This window comes from Coregonus clupeaformis, chromosome 16, assembly GCF_020615455.1.
Source record: "Coregonus clupeaformis isolate EN_2021a chromosome 16, ASM2061545v1, whole genome shotgun sequence".
Classification (NCBI taxonomy): Eukaryota; Metazoa; Chordata; class Actinopteri; order Salmoniformes; family Salmonidae; genus Coregonus; species Coregonus clupeaformis.
Genome location: NC_059207.1, coordinates 24,747,006 through 24,767,284, shown reverse-complemented (window position 1 = coordinate 24,767,284; position 20,279 = coordinate 24,747,006). Strand labels below are relative to the sequence as shown.

At 43.7% G+C, this 20,279-nt stretch overlaps 1 protein-coding gene across 2 annotated transcripts in view; it reads left to right on the top strand.

Moving 5' to 3' along the window:
- Positions 1-20,279, top strand: part of msh3 (mutS homolog 3 (E. coli)) — a 105,550-nt gene that overhangs the window by 63,167 nt on the left and 22,104 nt on the right. For both annotated transcript variants that reach the window (XM_041900515.2, XM_041900514.2), the window contains exons 20-21: positions 2,009-2,166; positions 9,650-9,836. In XM_041900515.2, coding sequence (XP_041756449.2) covers positions 2,009-2,166; positions 9,650-9,836 — 345 coding nt within the window. The remainder of the gene's footprint in view (positions 1-2,008; positions 2,167-9,649; positions 9,837-20,279) is intronic.

Below are 20,279 nucleotides of genomic sequence, written 5' to 3'. Positions count from 1 at the left end.
GCTTAGGGGAGGCTCGCCAGGAAGTCCAGGATCCAGTTGCAGAGGGAGGTGTTCAGTCCCAGGGTTCTGAGCTTGGTGATGAGCTTGGAGGGGACTGTGGTGTTGAATGCTGAGCTGTAGTCTGTGAACAGCATTCTTACATAGGTATTCATTTTCTCAAGGTGGGTGAGGGCAGTGTGGAGAACAATAGAGATTGCGTCATCTGTGGATCTGTTGGGGCAGTATGCGGATTGGAGTGGGTCCAGGGTGTCTGGGATGATGGTGTTGATGTCATCCATGACCAGCCTTTCAAAGCTTTTCATTGCTATACTGTACATGTGAGTGCTACGCGGCAATAGTCATTTAGGCAGGTTACCTTGGCGGATGTTGCCTGTAATCCATGGCTTCTGGTTGGGGTATGTACAGTCACTGTGGGGACGACGTCACCGATGCACTTTTTAATGAAGCCAATGACTGATGTGGGTGAATTCCGGAACATATTCCAGTCTGTGCCAGTGAAACAGTCCTATTCTAAAATGGATTAAATAGATTTTTTACACACACTACCCCATAATGACAAAGGAAATGTCACATTTACATAAGTATTCAGAACCTTTACTCAGTACTTTGTTGAAGCACCTTTGGCAGCGATTACAGCCTTGAGTCTTCTTGGGGACGACGCGAAACGCTTGACACACCTGTATTTGGGGAGTTTCTCCCATTCTTCTCTGCTGATCCTCTCAAGCTCTGTCAGGTTGGATGGGGAGTGTCGCTGGACAGCTATTTTCAGGTCCATCCAGAAATGTGCGATCGGGTTCAAGTCCGGGCTCTGGCTGGGCCACTCAAGGACATTCAGAGACTTGTCCCGAAGCCACTCCTGCATTGTCTTGGCTGTGTGCTTAGGGTTGTTGTCCTGTTGGAAGGTGAACCTTCGCCCCAGTCTGAGGTCCTGAGCTACTTTAATATACATAAGTGAATTTGTCCCAAAAGTGCAGTAATTCCTAAACGGTTCCACCCGATATGGATTGAAATACCCTCAAATGAAAGCTGACAGTCTGCACTTTAACCTCATAGGCATTGTATAATTTAATATCCAAAGTGCTGAAGTACAGAGCCAAAACAAAAACAAAATATTTCACTGTCCCAATACTTTTGGAACTCACTATAGGTGTATGTATGCTGTTGTTCAAATGCCCAGATCGCTTTATATATCTTCTCAAGCAAACTACCGGTAGTTCAAATACTTGCCATCATATTTCTGTCATGCTGCTTTGTTGACAACTTCAACCACCTCGTGCCCCTGGTATTCAGTCAATCAGCGGCTGCCACTGATGGAGTTGTTGTAGACATTGGATAGGGATTGCAGCAAAATAGCCTCAATTAGCCTACTTTAGCTAGCTTCTTTACAACGATTTAATGCAGTCAAGATAGGCACTACCAGATGGTATGATAGATAACCTATGGCAGCAACAAGTTTGTCTAACTAGCTTGAGTCGGTTTGGCTACTTTCTCGCTCTCTCCCTCCGTGCCACACAGACTGTCAAAGCGCAACGCACCGGCTCTCTCGCAAGTTACGCGAGCAAGTCTCCATTTAACAAACAAAAAAAACTATCCGGATATCCGAATTTTTCTTTTATTATTTGAATGCTGAAATGATTTAAATTGCCCATCCCTAGACTGTATGTAATTTAGTTAAGTGCATTTAACCAAATATCACGATTCACAAGCATTTTGAATCTATTCAGTTTTGCAAAAAGAAGTATCATTATTGTCACAATATTTTTCCCTCCGCCTTCAAAATAATATCAGAGATCGAGAGCGAGAGAGAGGGTGGTGCTGTAAAATGACAAACCGTTTTGTCGAAAGAAAATGAAAATAAAGTGTTAGTTGTTTTCTCAGCTGCTATGTGTCGGAAGTGGTGGCTTTCAGCTTAGGGGTGTCAAACTAATTTTGCCCGAGGTGCCCCCAAATAAATAAATGAACACCACTTAGCTATTTACACTTTGTACCCCCCTCTCTGTTTTTGCAGGGTGACGGAAGGAGGACTATGATAATAACAGGCCCTAACATGGGGGGTAAGAGCTCCTACATCCGCCAGGTGGCGCTAGTCAGCATCATGGCCCAGGTGGGATCATATGTACCAGCTACAGAGGCAAGACTGGGCATCCTGGATGGCATATACACCAGGTACACACATACATACACACACACACACACACACACTTACTGATTGACACATTGTCAGCCCCTTGTTGCCCATTATCAACTCATTAGCAACTTAGTTCTGGTGGCCTTTTTAGCTCCTCAGTAGTTTCCAGGTAATGTGAGGGAGACCAGAGACTACTCTCCCTCTCACACACGTGCACACACTCACACACACACGTACGCAAGTTTCTGTTCAACGCTTATGTGAGCATAGAGAGACTAAAGGAGGTGGAAAGACTGTTTCTCCTTTTCTGTCTGTTGTTGGGCAAAAGCAGAAAGAATAGTGGCCATGACAACACTAGAGGCACAGCAGATTTTAGATTTTTCTCCATCTCGCTCTCTTTTTCTTTGTCTTTCTTTCTCTAGTGAAATTAGACTTACGACAAAATTGAGTAGTGCATGGCCACCGCTGCCCCTACCGGTACATATTAAAATCGTGTTGGATATACATACAAATGACACAATAACACACCTCTATGGCTAATATTGGCCACATAAATGATTACTTTTGTTTTTATATTGTTAACTTGAGTGTGTGGCAGCCAAACAAGCACACATCAGCGTTAGAAGAAGACATTCCCAAATTCATACCATACGCAATGAACATAATAAGCTACGCAAAATGACAATCTTGCGTACTTGCGTCAAGTTACAAATTGCAGGGTGCACACATCTACATGTTTTTGTTACGAGTATAAATTAGGCTTTATGTGGTCTCTCTGTTTACATGTAATTTGAGTGCACAACATCAACACATTTAGCCGTGTGTACAGCCCCGATGACTGCCCACTGTTTTGTGTGTGTTTATGCATGGCGTACAGGCGTGTGTGTGTGTGTGGTCGTAAAGATGTGACGTTATTTTTAGTGTGACAGCCACATTAATCTCCCATAATCCTTTTGTGTTCCTCTGCAAGCCCGAATATGTGTTGGTGTCTACCACAGGTAATTTGTGTTTATCCCGACTTTCAATGTTGTATTTCACACAGAAAGTGTATTTTCCTCTTGCTGACTACATGTTAGTGTGGTATCTAGGCCAGTAAATAGGCCAGTATAACGGTGTGATCACTACGGTATAGGGAAATACCCCTAATCACCTGCAGATGTTTATTGTGTGTTTTGAGTGTTTAAGCATGTTTCTGTGTGTTAACACACAGAGGGGGCAGTGCCAGTCAGCATACCACGGTAAACGACAGGGTGTGTGTGTCTGTGTGTGTGTGTGTGTGTGTGTGTGTGTGTGTGTGTGTGTGTGTGTGTTTGTTGGTGTGGGTGGACGTTTGGGCGTGTGTGTATCCGGGGTGTTTGTAGGTGTGGCTGGGCATGTGTCGATTCCTGTGTGTGTGTGTGTGTGTGTGAGATGACTGAAAGCGAAAAGGTTGATTCCTACATCCTCCTCTGCCAGTCTCATCCCTCTCTTTATCTCACACTTGATCTATCACTTCCTCCATTCACAAGGCCAGTGATATGTGTGTGTTTGTCTGTGAGTTTGGGGCTAAAGTTGAACTAGTTCAAGTTTTTATTAGTAGCGTGTACGGGATACACATGTATACATCGTCCAACGAAATGCTTACTGGCAGGTTCCTTCTCAACAATCCAAACAACAATAATAAAAGATAAGAATACGAACATGAAGTAAATGGAAGTAGAATGGAATAAACATTTTAGCATCAGTATAAAACAGGAAGGCACAATTTATAGTCCAATATTTATATGTATATTGGGGATGGGGGGGGGACGTGTAAGAGCAGTGTAATAAGTGTCTGGTTGCAGCAGTTGTGATGTGTGTGTGTAACGTGTGTGGGTGTGTGCATGTGTGCTAAGTTGCGGAGAATCAGAGTAGGTGGTCAGTCCAGTTCAAGTGTTCAGCAGTCTGATGGCTTGTGGATAGACTCTGTCTCTGAGCCTGTTGGTATCAGACATCATGCAGCTCTTGGCTGGGGTGTGTGGGGTCCTTGGTGATGCTACGTGCCTTCCTCAGGCATTGTTTCAAGTAGATGATGGACCTGGATGGGTGGGAGCACAGTCCCAGTGATGTACTGGGCCGTCTTCAACACCTGCTGGAGGGCCTTGCGGTTGTAGACGGAGCAATACCCGTACCAGGCCATGATGCAACCGCTCAGAACGCTCTCGATGGTGCAGCGGTAGTATTTGGAGAGGACCCGGGGCAGCATGCCGAATTTCTTCAGCCGCCTTAGGAAGTAGAGACGCTGTTGCACCCTCTTGACAAGAGTGGTGGTGTTGTTGGTCCATGACAAGTCCTCGGTGATGTGGATGCTGAGGAACTTAAAATTTGTGACTCACTCTACTGCAGTCCCGTTGATATGGATCGCTCCTATGAGCGCCAACGTTCGCTAATTGACAGGCAGAGAGCGTGTGTATATACACACTAAGGCTGTAGATCAGAGCTCTGCCAGTCTTTAAAGCACAGCACTGCTTTAAGTAGGAGTATCTAAAATACTTAAATACTTAAGTATCTCTCTGCCGCTTTTCTCTTCTCACTCCCTTTTTCTCCCCATTTCTCTCCCCCTCTGTTCTGAAGTACTGCCCTGTAGAAGTGTCTGATGTTCCCTCTAGTCCCAACACTCACATGTCCACTTTTCTCATTCTCTATCTTCTCTCTCATAGACTATAAATAAGATATGCTGTATGGCCATTTACAATTAAGTGTTTTTGAGAGAGGGACAAAGATTAAGCTTTATCTGAATAATAAACTCACTATGAATATACACTCCTCTGAGATGACTGAAAGCGAAAAGATAGATTCCTCCCTCCTCCTCTGCCAGTCTCATCCCTCTCTTTATCTTACACTTTGTGTGGTCGTGTGTGTGTGTTATAAAGGACAGAGATAATGCTATTTTAGTTTGGGAGATGAGATGACATCATCTGTTTCCTCCTCAGCAAAGTTCATCAGAGTGTTCCCTCGGTTGGAGAGTGTGTCTCGTTTTTTTGTGCGTTCATGGCTGATGGTATTTGAGTGCTGATGGACGAGTGCGTGTGTGTGTTGTCTGTGTGTTTCTGATGGTATTTTAGCTCTGATGGACAAATTGAATCTGAAGGTTATGGAGCACATTTTCTCTTTTCCTCACTGTTGTTATGGAAACTGCAGAGGAAATGGAATGTAGAAAGCTGTTTGAAAGAACCTTACATCGACCGTACATTCAAACCAGCCATTACTATTTGTTCTCTGATGTCTCCTATCTCTTCTCTGTTTTCATGTCATATATTGTATCAAAATGGTTTCCATGTCTTGATTCTGCAGTCTGTATTGTAGTATCTATCTGATGCAGTGCTTTAGACGCAACCTGCATGGACTTTGTGCTTCAGAAGATCCACTCGTAGTCAATCCCTTGGCAGCGGAAACGCGATAGACCAGTCTCCAGGATTTTGTGATCAATAAAATAAATCAAAAATTTCCCGCATTTTATGCAGATTTGAAAAATCACAACACTAGTACCGGTTGACAGGTAGCCTAGCGGTTAGTGAGGTGAGCCATCAACCCTCAAACATCATTAAAAAACGCAGTGAAATCCTGGAGGGACAGATAGACCTCTGTTTCTAAAGACAATTTGGTAGTAGGGATGATTGAACCCTGAGTGAGGATAAGCTTACTCCAGAAGTAACAGACCCTTTCAATCTATGTAGACTTTAAGGGGCTGTTTCCCTGACACAGATGTAGCCTAATCCTGGACTAAAAAGCATTTTCAACTGAGATTCTACATTGAGCCTGCTTTTAATCTGTGTCTGGGAAACCACCCTTCAATGTAGACTCTCTATTGAAAGTGTTTTTAGTCCAGGAGTAGGCTCATCATGGTTCATTCACCCAGCCCTGAATGTTTCATAGCTGGATTGCAGGGGATGTTTTGTGTAAAGGGCATGGTTGTTGTGTAAAGGAAAAGTCTTCCAATGCTCCACTGGCGTCTGTTCTGTTCAGAGGGAGTGTGGACAGAGGTGGCATGGAATGGCTTTCTGGTGGGTGGCACAGCACGGCATGGAGGGTCCTACAACCCATCTGCCTTCGCTTAGACTCTGAGTGTTCCCTGGCAAACTGCCGCTAGTCTGGAGGCCTAATCAAGAGAATAAATCATTAAATATTGGAGGAAGTGAAACAGAATAAATGAAGGACTGAAAGCGTACAGCGAATAGGCAGAAAATCCCTCCCTAAACGAGAGGAAACTTTAAGACAGCCATGATGTCCCCAGATGCTTATGGTCTGGTGAAATGGAGAGAACAGCTCCTTATTTTGTGAGTGGGTGCCAGTCCGTACAGCCACAGAATATTAAAGTATGGGAAATGGAACACACTCCAAACTAATAGTTTCATTGTTTTATTTAGAAATAAAAGACCACACAGTTTGCTCTGGCAGGTTATCTACATGGCATCACTGAGCCAGCTGAATAGCCTCATGATCTTATACTCTACGTCGGTCCACTGCTAGGCTACATTATATATTTTACTGATTTAATTTCCCTGGAGTGTGACACACATGCACGCAACGTGCACACCCTAATTGGTTGATGAGATGCAGAGGCATGCTGGCTACACCCCTCTCCTCTCTGGCATGTGCCGTAACCATGGTTACATACGTTAGTGGTTTATCTGATTGGTCAAATGACAAGAAGCATGTTCAGAGGTGCGGAAACCATATTGAAAATGAAATTAATGTTGCTTGTAGAGTCTAGAAATGTTTAGAGGTGAAAAATCCATTATTAGTCAATGGTTATCGGTGAGAGTCCAGAGCTGGCTAGGGAGAGACAAATCTAGTTCATGTGAGTCGCGGATTCTCGCTCTTTCTCTTTCTCCTTTCTTCTTTATCTCTCTCTTCTCTGTGTGTGTGTGTGTGTGTGTGTGTGTGTGTCTCGTTTTATTAATCTCTTATCCTGTGATTTGCTGCATGTTTATCTGACAGCATTTCAACAGAATTCTCATCTGCATCCTAATCTAAGGCTCTGCTCACACACACGCATGGACACACACCAGGATTTCTGTTAACCGCTAATAGCCTGCTTTTGTCAGATTTTTTTCCAAAGCCAATTGTCCAGGAGAATTAGGGAAAAAATCCCATTAGGAATAATGATTTTTTGCCTATTTAAATGATGGAAATACCAGTCGATGGAAATACATTTGACTGGTCATGCTTATCGGTCCATAGGTTAATTAGCATAAGTTAGTGGAATTAAATTGCCGCGTGTTTACAGTTTTTTTCATTACCTATCTTGTCACACAGAGCCTTTGAGTGGAACATCTGTCAGGTGCTTTCAAGACAACTGGAAACTCTGAAATATACGAGGTCAAATCATGACGTCAGTGATCTTCAGGTCGGAAAGTCGGAACTCTAGAAAGAGGCCCGAGTTCGAATTCCGAGTTGGATGACCGTTCAAAAATATTTTTCCCAGTCAAAGCTAGTTTTTTTCCCTGTTGTCTTGAAGTCTGAGATTTCAGAGTAACCAGTTGTTTTGAATGCGGCATTAAACGGCAACGGAAGGCAGGCTTCATCAGCGCGTCACACAACACAGCAATGAGATGGAGGCAGTATGCATTTTGAAAACATACTTCATTGTTTGAAACCGGAATGTTTTAATATACACTGAACAAAAATATAAACCCAACATGTAAAGTGTTTGAGGTCCCATGTTTCATGAGCTGAAATAAAAGATCCCAGAAATGTTCCATACGCACAAAAAGCTTATTTCTCTCAAGGTTTGTGCACAAATTTGTTTACTTCCCTGTTAGTGAGCATTTCTCCTTTGCCAAGATAATCCATCCATCTGACAGGTGTGGCATATCAAGAAGCTGATTAAACAGCATGATCATAACACAGGTGCACCTTGTGCTGGGGAAAATAAAAGGCCACTCTAAAATGTACAGTTTTGTCACATAACACAATGCCACAGGTGTCTCAAGTTTTGAGGGAGTGTGCAATTGGCATGCTGACTGCAGGAATGTCTACATTGGCAGTAGAATGGCCCGTACTGAAGAGCTCAGTGACTTACAACGTGGCACCATCATAGGATGCCACCCTTCCAACAAGTCAGTTCGTCAACATTTCTGCCCTGCTAGAGCTGCCCTGGTCAACTGTAAGTCCTGTTATTGTGAAGCGGACATGTCTAGGAACAACAACGGCTCAGCCGCGAAGGGGTAGGCCTCACAAGCTCACAGAACGGGACCGCCAAGTGCTGAAGCGTGTAGCGCTTAAAAATGGTCTCTCCTCGTTTGCAACACTCACTACAGAGTTCCAAACTGCCTCTGGAAACAACATCAGCACAAGAACTGTTGGTCTGGAGCTTCATGAAATGGGTTTCAATGGCCGAGCAGCCGCACACAAGCCTAAGATCACCATGTGCAGTGCTAAGCGTCAGCTGGAGTGGTGTAAAGCTTGTTACCATTGGACTCTGGAGCAATGGAAACTCGTTCTCTGGAGTGATGAATCACCCTTCACCATCTGGCAGTCCGACGGAGAATCTGGATTTGTCGGATGCCAGGAGAACACTACCTGCCCGAATGCATAGTGCTAACTGTAAAGTTTGGTGGAGGAGGAATAATGGTCTGGGGCTGTTTTCCATTGATCGGCTAGGCCCCTTTGTTCCAGTGAGGGGAAAGCTTAACGCTACAGCATACAATGACATTCTAGACGATTTTGTGCTTCCAACTTTGTGGCAACAGTTTGGGAAAGGCCCTTTCCTGTTTCAGCATGACAATGCCCCCGTGCACAAAGCGAGGTCCGTAAAGAAATGGTTTGTCGAGATCAGTGTGGAAGAACTTGACTGGCCTGGACAGAGCCATGACCTCAACCCCATCGAACACCTTCGGGATGAATAGAACGCTGACTGCGAGCCAGGCCTATTCGCCCAACATCAGTGCTCGACCTCACTAATGCTCTTGAGGCTGAATGGAAGCAAGTCCCCACAGCAATGTTCCAGGATCTAGTGGAAAGCCTTCCCAGAAGAGTGGAGGCTGTTATAGCAGCAAAGGGGGGACCAATTCCATATTAATGAGATGGTCGACGAGCAGGCGTCCACATACTTTTGGTGATGTAGTGTACCTGTGTGTGTGTGTGTGTGTGTGTGTGTGTGTGTGTGTGTCCCTCTCAATCCCTCTCTTTTCTCTCTCCTCTGTTCTGTTTTTGTGCTGTGAGTTGAGTTGAGTCGGAGTCTGTAGGAGGGGGTTCAAGGTTGTGTAAGGAGATTGTGTGTTGTTATTAATGGACAGTAGGCTATTGGCGTCACACAGGTCCAACAAGTGTAGGTGTTAGTACACATACAAGCTGTTCTGTCTTTTCACTGCCTTGTGGAACACACCCTAAAGCTGTGTTCCTCCTCTCTTCCTGTAAAATGTAGAAATAAAATGAGTAGAATTAAGTGGACGCATTTCATTGTAAAATTATTCTCTCCTGTGTGTTATTGGTCTGTAGGATGGGAACGTCTGAAAGCATAATTAACGTGTGTGTGTGTGTGTGTGTGTGTGTTGGTAGAATGGGGGCGTCTGACAGCATCTATAAAGGCCGGAGCACATTCATGGAGGAGCTGACGGAAGCCTCGGAAATCGTTGCCCGGGCAACTGAGAGGTCATTGGTCATCCTGGACGAGTTGGGGCGGGGCACCAGCACCCACGACGGGATAGCTATCGCCTATGCTACTCTGGAGTACTTCATCAGAGATGTGAGTGTGTGTGTGCATGCATGCATCTGTATGTCAGCCTATTATCCTATCCTAGTCATTGAACAAACTTACTTTCACAACAAGACACATTTTTTCTTAGAAAATAAGTAGAAATTGAATTTATGTTATTGGATTTTCAACATTGCAGAACCAATTGTTTTTGGAAATTTACATTTACAATTTGAATGTAGAAAATAAAAACAAATGGCATTGACAAAATTATTGGCACCCCTGAGCTAGTACTTGGTTGCATAGCCTTTTGCCAAGAACTGCCAACACATGCTTGTAGCCATCAATGAGCTTGCTGCTCCTTTCTACTGGCTCTTCAACTTTAAACTGTTTAAATTCTTCAACGTTTGTGGGTTGCCTTCGACCAACTGCTGTTTTCAGATATCGACATAGGTTTTTGGTGGGATTCAGATCTGGACTCATCACTGGCCATTCCAGAGCAGTCCACCGTTTCTTTTTGAAGCAATCCTGGGTGCTTTTTATGTGTGTTTGGGGTTGTTGTCCTGCTGGAAGACCCACGAGATTCAAAGGAGACCCAGTTTTTGGACAATGGGTTGAACATTGCAATCCAAAGCACCTTGATAATCTGCTAATTTCATGTCTTGCACACGTTCAAGTCCCCCAGTAGCAGAGGCAGCAAAGTAACCCCACAGCATTATCGAACCTCCCCAATGTTTGATTGTAAGGAGGGTGTTATATTCTTCACTATAGTTACTTCACTTGACTGTAAGTGTAAAGGCCAAAACACACTGTGCTGATGAATGGTAAAAAACAGCGGGTGGCCGTCCTATCTTCTCTGACCAGAAAGTCGGACGTCATTTTCTGTTCAATCTGTACAAATCTACATGTTAAATCACCACACACGGTGATCACGAACACTCCAGACACCCACTGCTTTTAGACGTTCGTCGTTTGGCCTTCCTGACTTATGTCTCCCTGGCTTCACTGGTAACATTGTGCTTTAAGTGCTATATACACTTTTCAATACACACACACACACACACACACACACACACACACACACCCTGTACCCCATAGAGCTGAGTCAACACCTCCAGTGGGGTTTTATGTCAGACGCCCTCCAAATCACTAAGTTATGGCCTCCAATAAAGCTTTTTGGAGCTGTGTGTGGGTGTTTTGTGTGTGTGTGTGTGTGTGTGTGTGTGAGAGCGCTGTGATAGTTTGTTTTTCATACGTGGAGTAGGCCCTAGAGAGATACTGGGAGCCGAACAGAGCTAGAAGAGGGAGTATAATTGAGGGAGGTAGAATTGATCTATAATGCTAATATAATGGAGCTGCTTGTCGTGGGTGTGTGTGTGTCTTTTGTGTGTGTGGGAGAGGATCTCACATCACCTCTGCTTCAGGACCTGCAATTTTTTTATTTGTATTAAAAGGAGGAGGGGAGCATTGATCCAGATAGGAGGTAGAGAGAGGAGGAAGGCAGATGCATAGAGAGGAAGAGAGGTGACATGAAGAGGCAGCAATAGAGGTGTGGGGAGTAAGACAGACAGAGTAGAGAAGTCACCTGATGTCCCTCAGGACTCCTCTGGATGTTGTTGCAAATTGTTGCTGGTTTGACTCTTAAGTGACAGAACAGTGGCCTGGTCCCTGATGCGTGTGTGCGCTCATGAGTGGGTGTGCTCGTGCGTGGGTGCGTGTGTCTGCATGTTACTGGTCTCTCTGCCTCTCAGGTCTCATTTAGTTCCACCTGGACTCCACCGCTCCAGGGGGAATATATTTATCAGCGCACATTCAGGTCCTGTGGGAATGAGCTTATTGGTGCACATGGGGGATCTTGTTTAGCAGAATCTACAGTGGTGAGGAATCACCCACCATATGTCTACTAGCTGGGGAGCTGATGGAGCTGGAGAGAAATGGGCCCCTGTGTGCAGCTCCATGATGAGGCTCACACTGGTTGTAAAGCTGTGTTGTTGTCGACCTCTGCACACATCCAATCAAGGTTTTACTATGTGGTTGTTGTTTCAGCCTCCTCAATTGAATGTGCTTATTGTCCCTCTGGATTGGATCGTCTGCTAAATTACTCAAATATATTCATCTAAATGCAATCAAGCTAAGTTAGTAAATTAGCTTTTATGTTTATTTCTATTTCATCTCATTCAAATCACAGCAAACACTGGCCTCATTTTAGATTTGGTTAATTAATTAATGCCTGCGGCCAAGACTGAATTCAAACGTGAGTTGGTTTCTGGGTGTGGTTTTATGTGGGTGTGTGTTTTCACAGGTGGGAAGAGTTAGACACATTGTTGTCAATTAGCTTCATCCGACTGGTGTGCAACCGAGGCAAAATTGGTTTGACTTTGGATAGCCTATCTCCGGGGCTAGTTAGGGACCGTCAATAAATTACACAATGTAAATTAGACAATATTTTAATGTTCAAATAAAAGTGTATTGCTCGCGTACACAGATTAGCAGATGTTATACCAGGTGCAGTGAAATGCTTATGTTACTAGCTCCTAACAATGCAGTAAAATGTCAAACAAGTACACAAAAAATCAAAACGTAAAATAAAATAAATCAAGAAATGTTGGAACGAATCCAATTGACAACAAAAAAAGTACTATAACAGTCATCCAAATGCAATCTATTCGTATATACACCGGATAAATGTATGCAAGATGTACTAAGAATGATACAGTATGTACAGCAGTAAATATATTAGTGAACTATCTATGTCAAGCATCCAGTATATAAATAAATCTGCGGTGTGTGTATAAACAGTGTAATTAAAATGTAATGTACAGTAGTAGAAATATTAGAATGAGCTGAGAATTGGCCCCCCGTGGGATGTTGAGAATTCAGTATTTAAATATACAGTATAAAACCCCATGGTACAGTATATTATAGACGCAACAATAGTTTTCTTGCTGGAAGGATGGATAGACATTTTGCGTTCTCCCATAGGGACATTTCGGTAAGTTAAAAACAGTGACACTTCAATGACCGAGAAAGATTGCATATCAGAGTGCCTTCCGGTTGAATATCCTAATATTTTCTCTGCTGTGGGCTAACTGGCTGTGGGCTAACTGGCTAATATTTCATTTTTGTTAAAGTAGAAACCGAAAAAGACAGAATTAGGTTTACAGATCATAAGCTGTGTTCGAATACCCGTACTAACATTCTATATACAATTAGTTAATTTTAGTATACTGTAAACGAGCGGTATCCTTTCAGGTGAGAGTACTAGCGCTTCGGCGGTCTACCGGAAGTTGATGCTGTTGCTATGCAACTTCTTGCTAGCTTGTTAGCATAACTAATTACTAGCTAGACATCATTAACAATGTCCATTAAGAACGCACAACGATTATACCACTTAGCTAAGCTAAGAATGACTTGAATAATCAAGTCAATAGGTTGTGTTCGTAAATTCACTCTGGCTATCTACTCCGATTTCAGAGCACTCCTGTCTGAGTGTGCCAGAATGCATGAATAACGCTCAAAACCTGTTGAATATGGCCGGTGTCAGTAAACGTCTGCAAAATAGCGTAATTAAATTGTTTCCAGCAGCACAGTTACGGTCACCAATGCTCTGGATAACATGAAAACAGCCTAACCAGCTCTGCTAGGGTGAGTAAAATGGTCAGGGTGAGGTGTTCTCTCATTTGTGTCTGGAAGTACAGTTGAAGTCAGAAGTTTACATACACCTTTGCCAAATACATTTAAACTCAGTTTTTCACAATTCCTGACATTTAATCCTAGTAAAAATTCCCTGTCTTAGGTCAGTTAGAATCAACACTTTATTTTAAGAATGAGAAATGTCAGAATAATAGTAGAGTGATTTATTTCAGCTTTTATTTCTTTCATCACATTCCCAGTGGGTCAGAAGTTTACATACACTCAATTAGTATTTGGTAGCATTGCTACGGCTGCGTGGTCCCATGGTGTTTATACTTGCGGACTATTGTTGGTACAGATGAACGTGGTACCTTCAGGTGTTTGGAAATTGCTCCCAAGGATGAACCAGACTTGTGGAGGTCTACAATATTTTTTCTGAGGTCTTGGCTGATTTCTTTTGATTTTCCCATGATGTCAAGCATAGAGGCACTGAGTTTGAAGGTAGGCCTTGAAATACATCCACAGGTACCCCTCCAATTGACTCAAACTGATGTCAATTAGCCTATCAGAAGCTTCTAAAGCCATGACATCATTTTCTGGAATTTTCCAAGCTGTTTAAAGGCACTGTCAACTTACTGTATGTAAATTCTGACCCACTGGAATTGTGATACAGTGAATTATAAGTGAAATAATCTGTCTGTAAACAATTGTTGGAAAGATTACTTGTGTCATGCACAAAGTAGATGTCCTAACCGACTTGCCAAAACCTATAGTTTGTTAACAAGAAATGTGTGGAGTGGTTGAAAAACGGGTTTTAATGACTCCAACCTAAGTGTATGTTAACTTCCGACTTCAACTGTAGCTAGCATGCTAGCCAACGTTAGTTAGTTTGGGTGCTTGACTGCCGTTGTGAGGTCAGAACGCCCGGATCAACCCTACTCCTCGGCCAGAGCAGAGCGTCAAGTGCGGTGTGCGCTCTGAACGCTCCGTGAGAGTTAGGTACAGTGCCTTGCAAAAGTATTCATCCCCCTTGGCGTTTTTCCTATTTTGTTGCATTACAACCTGTAATTTAAATGGATTTTTATTTGGATTTCATGTAATGGGCATACACAAAATAGTCCAAAATGGTGAAGTGAAATGAAAAAAATAACTTGTTAAAAGAAATTCTAAAAAATTAATAATGGAAAAGTGGTGCGTGCATATGTATTCACCCCCTTTGCTATGAAGCCCCTAAATAAGATCTGGTGCAACCAATTACCTCCAGAAGTGACATAATTAGTTAAATAAAGTCCACCTGTGTGCAATCTAAGTGTCACATGATCTCAGTATATATACACCTGTTCTGAAAGGCCCCAGAGTCTGCAACACCACTAAGCAAGGGGCACCACCAAGCAAGCGGCACCATGAAGACCAAGGAGATCTCCAAACAGGTCAGGGACAAAGTTGTGGAGAAGTACAGATCAGGGTTGGGTTATAAAAAAAAGATCAGAAACTTTGAACATCCCACAGAGCACCATTAAATCCATTATTAAAAAATGGAAAGAATATGGCACCTGCCAAGAGAGGGCCGCCCACCAAAACTCACAGACCAGGGAAGGAGGGCATTAATCAGAGCGGCAACAAAGAGACCAAAGATAACCCTGAAGGTCACCCGAGTGGCGCAGTGGTCTAAGGCTGTGCCACTAGAGATCCTGAAAATGGCTGTCTAGCAGTAATGAACAACCATCTTGACAGAGCTTGAAGAATAGTTTTTAATAATAATGTGCAGATATGTATCTCCCGAGTGGCACAGTGGTCTAAGGCACTGCATCGCAGTGCTAGCTGTGCCACTAGAGATCCTGGTTTGAATCCAGGCTCTGTCGTAGCTGGCCGTGACCGGGAGACCCATGGGGTGGCACACAATTGGCCCAGCGTCGTCCAGGGTAGGGGAGGGAATGGCCGGCAGGGAGGTAGCTCAGTTGGTAGAGCATGGCGTTTGCAACGCCAGGGTTGTGGATTCGATTCCCACGGGGGGCCAGTATGAAAAAATAAATAAAATGTATGCACTCACTTAACTGTAATTGTGGACTACAGGAAAAAAAAGAGGACTGAGCACGCCCCCATTCTCATCAACGGGGCTGTACTGGAACAGGTTGAGAGCTTCAAGTTCCTTGGTGTCCACATCACCAACGAACTATCATGGTCCAAACACACCAAGACAGTCGTGAAGAGGGCACGACAAAGCCTATTCCCCCTCAGGAGACTAAAAAGATTTGGCATGGGTCCTCAGATCCTCAAAAATTATACAGCTGCACCATCGAGAGCATCCTGACTGGTTGCATCACCGCCTGGTATGGCAACTGCTTGGCCTCCGACCGCAAGGCACTACAGAGGGTAGTGCGTACGGCCCAGTACATCACTGGGGCAAAGCTTCCTGCCATCCAGGACCTCTATACCAGGCGGTGTCAGAGGAAGGCCCTCAAAATTGTCAAAGACTCCAGCCACCCCTAGTCATAGACTGTTCTCTCTGCTACCGCACGGGCAAGCGGTACCGGAGTGCCAAGTCTAGGTCCAAAAGACTTCTCAACAGCTTCTACCCCCAAGCCATAAGACTCCTGAACAGCTAATCATGGCTACCCGGACTATTTGCACTGCCCCCCACCCCATCCTTTTTACGCTGCTGCTACTCTGTTAAGTATTTATGCATAGTCACTTTAACTCTACCCACATGTACATATTACCTCAACTACCTCAACTAGCCGGTGCCCCCGCACATTGACTCTGCAACGAGTACCCCCTGTATATATAGCCTCCCTACTGTCACTTTATTTTACTTCTGCTCTTTTTTTTCTCAACACTTTTTGTTGTTGTTGTTTTATTTTTACTTTTTTTGTTTAAAATAAATGCACTGTTGGTTAAGGGCTGTAAGTAAGCATTTCACTGTAATGTCTGCACCTGTTGTATTCGGCGCATGTGACCAATAAAATTTGATTTGATTTGAAGTCGCTCTGGATAAGAGCGTCTGCTAAATGACTAAAATGTAAATGTAATATGGTACAATCCAACCCAGAAAGACTCACAGCTGTAAAACGCTGCCAAAGGTGATTCTAACAAATATTGACTCAGGGATGTGAATACTTATGTAAATGAGAGATTTCTGTGTATTTTTTAAAATATATTTGCTAAAATTTCTAAAAACATGTTTCCACTGTTATCATTATGGGGTAGTGTGTAGATATATGGGGGGGTGAATCTATTTAATCCATTTTGAATTCAGGCTGTAACACAACCAAATGTGGAATAAGTCAAGGGGTATGAATACTTTCTGAAGGCACTGTAAGTGTCCAGGCAATGTTGTTCTGCACTGAGATGGCTCCACCATCTTAGCCTTATTTATCCTCACTTTCTGACAATTATGTAATTCGTAAACAACTTAGCTATTTAAATGCAAGCAGCAGGTGATGAGACCATTTAAGAAAATATTACAATACCAAAACATAATGTTAGGTTCTGAGTTCTGGTACAATGATCCAGACGGACTCCATTTAAAAGTTAATGCTCGATTTATTAAACTACGCTGGGTCATACAGCCGCAAAGACAATTTACAGAATCTCAGTACTAGATAATTATCCTTCTCATACACAAAAAGCTATTTCTGAATATATTCATACTCAAGTGAATATATGGATGCAAAACATATTGAGAGAATATAATGATAGTAAAGCTATAAGACAGTGTTGTAGGGCAGTAGTTTACAATCTATTAGCTCTTAACATATGGCTCCTATCTCACCCTTATGGAAATATTCTGTTTCAGAGACAGGCCCCCTTTGTACTTTGCCTCAGGCCAAATACAATTGCACATAGATCATTCCATCTAACCCATAATGCATTAATCACTATTGCTAGGCTACTTATATGCTTATAAACATACACAAACTTGCTCAAGTCAATTAGTCAGTTTCCAACAATAAAAATCAAGGTCTCAAGTCAACCTTACCAACATGATTGTAATACAGTCATCAGTACTATTCATATTAACCTACTGGTCCTCCTTAGCACAGACAAACAATATGAAAGAAAGATTGTTCACTTTATTGTAAATGATGATGTAATGGTGAATGAATCACACATTGTTGAATGTGGTAGCTGCAAGCCGTCTCTGTTTACATCCCTCTCAGTCCAATCACCAAAGATGGCTATAGTAGAAGGAGAGAGGTTACAATAGAAAAGGATGGGGGGACTAGGTGGAGGTTCAGATTTCCTGGAGGGTTACCCTCCGGTAGCTTATCAACCAGCTACTTATTAGAATCAGGTGCACTAGATTCTTTTTTTAAAGTTTTTTTTGTCATTTAGCAGACGCTCTTATCCAGAGCAACTTACAGGAGCAATTAGGGTTAAGTGCCTTGCTCAAGGGCACATCGACAGATTTTTCACCTAGTCGGCTCGGGGATTAGAACCAGCGACCTTTCGGTTACTGGCACAATGCTCTTAACCACTAATTTCGGTGTTCCTCAAGGTTCCGTTTTAGGACCACTATTGTTTTCACTATATATTTTACCTCTTGGGGATGTTATTCGAAAACATAATGTTAACTTTCACTGCTATGCGGATGACACACAGCTGTACATTTCAATGAAGCATGGTGAAGCCCCAAAATTGCCCTCGCTAGAAGCCTGTGTTTCAGACATAAGGAAGTGGATGGCTGAAAACTTTTTACTTTTAAACTCGGACAAAACAGAGATGCTTGTTCTAGGTCCCAAGAAACAAAGAGATCTTCTGTTAAATCTGACAATTCATCTTGATGGTTGTAAAGTCGTCTCAAATAAAACTGTGAAGGACCTAGGCGTTACTCTTGACCCTGATCTCTCTTTTGACGAACATATCAAGACTGTTTCAAGGACAGCTTTTTTCCATCTACGTAACATTGCAAAAATCAGAAATTTTCTGTCCAAAAATGATGCAGAAAAATTAATCCATGCATTTGTTACTTCTAGGTTAGACTACTGCAATGCTCTATTTTCCGGCTACCCGGATAAAGCACTAAATAAACTTCAGTTAGTGCTAAATACGGCTGCTAGAATCCTGACTAGAACCAAGAAATTTGATCATATTACTCCAGTGCTAGCTTCCCCTACACTGGCTTCCTGTTAAGGCAAGGGCTGATTTCAAGGTTTTACTGTTAACCTATAAAGCGTTACATGGGCTTGCTCCTACCTATCTTTCCGAGTTGGTCCTGCCGTACATACCAATACGTACGCTACGGTCACAAGACGCAGGCCTCCTAATTGTCCCTAGAATTTCTAAGCAAACAGCGGGAGGCAGGGCTTTCTCCTATAGATCTCCATTTTTATGGAACAGTCTGCCTACCCATGTGAGAGACGCAGACTCGGTCTCAACCTTTAAGTCTTTACTGAAGACTTATCTCTTCAGTAGGTCATATGATTGAGTGTAGTCTGGCCCAGGAGTGTGAAGGTGAACGGAAAGGCTGGAGCAACGAACAGCCCTTGCTGTCTCTGCCGGGCCGGTTCCCCCTCTCCACTGGGGTTCTCTGCCTCTAACCCTGTTGCAGGGGCTGAGTCACTGGCCTGCTGGTGCTCTTTCATGCCGTCCCTGGGGGTGCGTCACTTGAGTGGGTTGAGTTACTGACGTGATCTTCCTGTTCTGGGTTGGCGCCCTCCCCCCTTGGTTTGTGCTGTGGTGGAGACCTCTGTGGGCTATACTCGGCCTTGTCTCAGGATTGTAAGTTGGTGGTTGGGGATATCCCTCTAGTGGTGCGGGGGCTGTGCTTTGGCGGAGTGGGTGGGGTTATATCCTTCCTGTTTGGCCCTGTCCGGGGGTTTCTTCGGATGGGGCCACAGTGTCTCCGGACCGCTCCTGTCTCAGCCTCCAGTATTTATGCTGCAGTAGTTTATGTGTCGGGGGCTGGGGTTAGTTGGTTATACCTGGAGTACTTCTCCTGTCTTATCCAGTGTCCTGTGTGAATTTAAGTATGCTCTCTCTAATTCTCTCGTTCTCTCTTTCTCTCTCTGAGAACCTGAGCCCTAGGACCATACGTCAGGACTACCGGGCATGATGACACCTTGCTGTCCCCAGTCCGCCTGGCCTTGCTGCTATTCCAGTTTCAACTGTTCTGCCTGCGGCTACGAAACCCCTACCTGTCCCAGACCTGCTGTTTTCAACTCTAAATGATCGGCTATGAAAAGCCAACTGAGAGACCTGAGCCCTAGGACCATACGTCGGGACTACCGGCCGTGGTGACTCCTTGCTGTCCCCAGTCCGCCTGGCCTTGCTGCTATTCCAGTTTAAACTGTTCTGCCTGCGGTTATGGAACCCCCTACCTGTCCCAGACCTGCTGTTTTAAACTCTAATGATCGGCTATGAAAAGCCAACTGAGATTTATTCCTGATTATTATTTGACCATGCTTGTCACTTATGAACATTTTTGAACATCTTGGCATGGTTCTGTTATAATCTCCACCTCGGCACAGCCAGAAGAGGACTGGCCACCCCTCATAGCCTGGTTCCTCTCTAGGTTTCTTCCTAGGTTTTGCCTTTCTAGGGAGTTTTTCCTAGCCACCGTGCTTCTACACCTGCATTACTAGCTGTTTGGGGTTTTAGGCTGGGTTTCTGTACAGCACTTCGAGATATTAGCTGATGTAAGAAGGGCTATATAAAATAAAATTGATTGATTGACTAAGCTACCTGCCGCCCTGTATCAGATCATGCTGGATCTTGCGTTAAGTCTGTTGATTCCATCTCGATCTGGTCATCACCATTGGGTTACTCCAGCCCTCGGGGGCCTGATTGGTGTCACACTATTTCCCCAGCCCCAGCTAACACCTGATTTTAAACTAATTGCATTCCAATGACCAGAGTTGC